Source organism: Carlito syrichta, unplaced genomic scaffold (assembly GCF_000164805.1).
Source record: "Carlito syrichta isolate Samal-C Ts95f unplaced genomic scaffold, Tarsius_syrichta-2.0.1 Scaffold302955, whole genome shotgun sequence".
Taxonomy (NCBI): Eukaryota; Metazoa; Chordata; class Mammalia; order Primates; family Tarsiidae; genus Carlito; species Carlito syrichta.
Window position 1 is genome coordinate 310,485 of NW_007247051.1, and position 4,775 is coordinate 315,259.

The following is a 4,775-nucleotide window of genomic DNA, read 5'->3' on the forward strand; positions in this document are numbered from 1 at the left end:
AGTAGCTGGAACTACAGGCGCGTGCTACCACGCCCGGCTAGTTTTTGATTTATTGTAGAGATGAGGTCTCGCCAAGTTGCCCAGGCGGGTCTCGAACCCGCGGGCTTAGGCAATCCACTCACCTCAGCCTCCCAAAGGCGCGGGATTACAGGCTGAGCCACCGAGCCCAGCTTCAAACATATTAATCACTCAACACCAAGTATCAGTGTGAAGTGTCAGAGATACTGGGTCCAAGCCCTCAGAGAACTCACTTTGAGGTGACAGACTTACAGGTTACTGAACCTGTAAGTGCACACTGTCACGAAAAGCCGAGGATGCTCATTTAATAGCAAAAGGAGGTAATACCTTTTCTGCCTCCATGCCTTCCTTCAACCTTCTGCATCAGGATAATCCCCATCCCATTTTGGTTTCTGCATTTCCAAATCTTAATTACTCTTCAAGGCCCGAAACCAAAGCCACCACTTTCTTCAAACAGGAGGTCATGGCTCCCCATCTCAGGAGAGCAGGAATGCCAGCCTCCTCTGCACCAGGCACTGGCATCTGCAATCCCATAATCCCATTCCATCCTGGCAACAACTCAGGAAAGCCATATTACTGCCACTTTTCATCAATTATAAGATGCACCCCCACTTTTTTTTCACACATTTAACAGTTGCTGAAATCTGAATGGTATCTTATCATTAAGATTGGCAGCTTTTTTTTTTATTCTTAGTGGTACATTAAATACGGGCATATAGCCGGGCTCGGTGGCTCAGCCAGTAATCCCGTGCCTTCGGGAGGCTGAGGTGAGTGGATTGCCTGAGCCCACAGGTTCGAGACCCGCCTGGGCAGCGAGACCTCATCTCTAAGCTTAGCCAGGCGTGGTGGCGTGCATCTGTCATTCCAGCTACCTGGAAGGTAGGGGTGGAAGTATTGCCTGAACCCAGCAGGTCGAGGCTGCAGTGGCTGTGAGTGTGCTACTGCACTCCAGCCTGGATGACAGAGTGAGACTCCAACTCAAAAAAAAAAAAAAAGACTGGGGCTCTTCATTGCCCCACTGACCAAGCACTAACTGACCCTCTTCTGATGACACTTGCCACTCACTATCTCATTTTACAGTTAGCTGTGTGTTTCTGATCTGTCTTCCTAGTCCTGGCCACTAATTATGGACTCCTTAAAAAAAAATGATCATTTTTGGAGCCAAGGCAGGAGGCTACCTTGAGGCCAGGAGTTTGAGACCAGCCTGGGACACATAAAGAGGCCCTCTCTACAAAAACTAAAAAATAAACTACACGTAGTGGTGCATGCCTATAGTCCCAGCTACTCAGGAGACTGAGGTGGGAGGATCACCTGAACCCAGGAGTTCAAGGCTGCAGTGAGCTGCACTCCAGCCTGGATGAGAGCAAGACTAAAAAGAAAAAAAAGAAAAGGATGATGATTTTTAAAAATATAATCTTATGAAATAGTTTATGTAAATCACAAAACAAAGTGCCTAGCACAGAAAGACTCAATTATTGTGTCTGTCTCAAGCCCTGACTTCCCTACCCACAGGTCTTAAGCCTCTAGCCTTATTCTCCATCGCACCCCACCCACAATTCCCAGAGCCATCCAGTGAGATATAAAAAGTGCTGCCTGTCAGGAGTGGTGTCGATACACAAGCAACGTCCCTGTGTCCTTCTTTGGGTTTCTGCCTCCTCCTCCGTATGCAGAAGTGATGCCAGGCCTGCCTCCCTCACAGGGTTGTGGCACAGATTAAAACTGATAAAGGGAGTATGGACAGTTGTTATAGCCTCTAAAAGGATCTTCCCATTTCTATCTGTGCTCCCGCTGTCCATTTTCCACACAGCAGAAAACGTGATCTTTTAAATGTGTAAACCAGCCAGGCATGGTGGCTCACACCTGGAATGCCAGCACTTTGGGAGGTCAAGGTGGGAGGATCACTTGAACCCAGGAGTTCAAGACCAGCCTGGGCAACATAGCGAAACCATGTCTCTACAAAATATCTAAAAATTAGCCAGGCGTGTGCCAGTGGTTCCAGCTACTTGGAAGGATTCCCTAAACCCTGGAGGTCAAGGCTGCAGAGAGTTGTGGTTGTGCCATTGCACTCCAGCTTGGGAGGCAGAGGGAGACCCAGACTCAAAATAATAGTAAGTAAATAAATGTGTACACCAGATAACACTTCCTGACTTAAAAACTTACACAGCTTTGTGTCACACTTAAAAATAAAGCTAGGCCATTGCCTTGCTCTGCTATGGTGTGGCCATGTGCTCTTGGAGATATGGTCAGGCCATGTTTTCTTAAGTTTTGGCCCCCTCTCCAACTTTAAGGAGGTGAATCTCCTCTCTCTTTCTTTCGAATTTAGTTTTTAAATAAACTATAATTTCCTAATCTAAAAAAGTAAAATAAAGCTCACCCTCTTTATCATGACCCACATGGCCCTGGGTGACCTGCAACTGACTAGTTCTCTGATTGCATCCCTCTGGCCTCCTTCTGTCTTCAAGACATCAGGCTCTATACTTGGCAATTGCATGTACGAATGAAAGCCTCCCCAAGCTCCTCTACCCCTAGGCTCCTCATTTCCCCCATGCCAGTGTAACCTGGTGGCTTAACCGGTCACAGGACCTTTGCAATAAAAATGCGCTTCCCCGGAAGAAACTTTGCACAGCTATTCAAGTCTTAGTTTCAATATCCCGCCCTTTTCCTAGACTCCTATCTACAGCAGCTCCTGCTGGGTCCTAGCACACTGTTTTCATAGCTCTTCTCGCCCTTTGAAATAACAATTTTTTCTTTTGAGACAAGGTCTCGCGCTGTCGCCCAGGCTGAAGTACAGTGACGCGATCATAACTCACTGCAGCCTCGATCTCGCGGGCTCAAGCGATCCTCCCGCCTCAGCCTCCCGAGTAGCTGGGACCACAGGGGTGCGCCACCACGCCCAGCCGAAATTACTTTTATTAATTGCCGAATGTCTGTCTCGCCCACTAGACTGCAACCTCCACGAGGGCAGAAAACCTCCAAGTCATTAAATAATGCTTGGCAGCCAGGTGGCGATCCAAAAATACTGAATAGTTGCATATAATTGTCCTCCAAAGAACAAGCAGGTTCCACCCAGCCCAAAAGATACACTCTGTTCGGCCTGTCCCGGCCAGGCTCAGGCCGTCCAGCCCCGGGACCGGAGTTCCCCTGTGCGCGGCGCTCACCGTCGGACACCATGGCGAACCCAGAACCCCTGCACCGAGCGGGTTCGGTGAGGGAAGCGGTCGGATCCTGCACAGGCCAACTTCCGGCGCCGCCGAGTGACGTAAGCGGTGGTTTGGCCCGGGCCCGGCCCCAGAGCGCCGGAAGTGCGATGCGCAGGTGCGCCGCGCGCTGTCAGGCTCTGTGGCTCGCGGACGGCGAGGTTGCCGAGCCCGCTCCAGGCAGCGCGGGCGGTTCCCAGCCCCTCGGGCTCCGCGATCGGGAGGGCAGCATGGACGACAAGGGTAAATCAGGACGGGCCAGGGCTTCTGGGCTGCAGCGGAGCCGCGCAGGGGTCCACCCCGGCTGCTCATGCCCAGACTGGGCTCCGGGATTGATCGCTTTCCACGCTCCGGCTGCTTGGCTGGATGTTTCTTTTAGTCACAACTATGTTCCCCGCGCTGCTCCTGTGTCCAGGGATGGGGCCAGAGAGTGTCCGCTGACACCCCTCTCACGGGGACACACACATACACACACGCTGCTTCTAACTGCCCTTCTCCAAAAAGGCCTTCGCAGTCTCGATTTTCTCATCTGTGAAGTAGAAGTAAGACTCCCTGCCCTGTTGGACCGGTTATTAGAATCAAAAGAAAAAGTCATGTTTGATGTGCTCATCAAGTATGGTCATCAGGGTGTTTTACTGAGTGAAAAATAAGGGGTGCACCTCTCACGTCAAGAAATAAAGGGGAACCGGGCTCGGTGGCTCAGCCGGTAATCCCGCGCCTTTGGGAGGCTGAGGTGAGTGGATTGCCTGAGCCCGCGAGTTCGAGACCCGCCTGGGCAGCGAGACCTCATCTCTACAATAAATCAAAAAGTCAGCCGGGCGTGGTAGCGCATGCCTGTAATTCTGGCTACTGGGAAGGCTAAGGCGGGAGGATCGCCGGAGCCCAGCAGGTCGAGGCTGCGGTGGCCGGGAGAGGCCACTGCACTCTAGTCTGGGCGACAGAGTGAGACTCCAACTCAAAAAAAAAAGGCGGGGGGGGGCTTGCATTCGCTTAGGCTGTCTGAAGGGGTGCAGGAGAAATTGATAAGGTGATTGACTCTGGGATTCTCTCAGAACTTAGGGCCAAGGATAGACAGGAGAATGACTTTTCATTATCTTTTAGTAGAGGTGAACTTTTTTGCCTTGACACCAATAGATTTTCCAAATAAGAGAGATTGTGCAAACAGCAAAGCATCTCCCTAAAGATGCCTTCTTTATTTGCGACATTATTTATCATGTCTCTGAAGGCAAATACCCTGAAAAGAAAGTATTTTTAAAATTATTTTGGGACGGGCATGGTGGCTCAAGCCTATAATCCCAGCAATTTGGGAGGCCAAGATGAAAGGATTGCCTGAGCCCACAGGCTTGAGACCAGCCTGGGCAACTTGGTGAGACCTCATCTCTACAATAAATCAAAAAACTAGCCAGGCGGGGTGGCACATGCCTGTAATTCCAGCTATTTGGAAGGCTGAGGCAGAAGGATCGTCTGAGTCCAGCAGGTCAAGGCTGTGGTAGCTGTGAGTGTGCCACTGACAGAGTGAGAGTAAAATTATTTTACTTCTTTTTTTTTTTTTTTTTTTTT

General features: G+C 50.3%; 2 protein-coding genes across 9 annotated transcripts in view; one reads left to right on the forward strand and one right to left on the reverse strand.

Moving 5' to 3' along the window:
• GTF2H3 (general transcription factor IIH subunit 3) overlaps positions 1-4,775 on the reverse strand; it is a 30,538-nt gene that overhangs the window by 20,874 nt on the left and 4,889 nt on the right. Inside the window, exon 2 of one of the 4 annotated variants that reach the window (XM_008057339.2) lies at positions 3,177-3,205. In XM_008057339.2, coding sequence (XP_008055530.1) covers positions 3,177-3,189 — 13 coding nt within the window. In that variant the 5' untranslated portion in view covers positions 3,190-3,205. Of the gene's footprint in view, positions 1-3,176; positions 3,217-4,775 lie in introns of those variants that run through there. The other 3 variants (XM_008057340.2, XM_021711966.1, XM_021711967.1) reach the window with 3 other exon arrangements.
• The window catches only part of EIF2B1 (eukaryotic translation initiation factor 2B subunit alpha), an 18,440-nt gene continuing 16,979 nt past the window's right edge, over positions 3,315-4,775 (forward strand). For all 5 annotated transcript variants that reach the window (XM_021711965.1, XM_008057341.2, XM_021711964.1 and 2 more), the window contains exon 1: positions 3,315-3,458. In XM_021711965.1, coding sequence (XP_021567640.1) covers positions 3,326-3,458 — 133 coding nt within the window. In that variant the 5' untranslated portion in view covers positions 3,315-3,325. The remainder of the gene's footprint in view (positions 3,459-4,775) is intronic.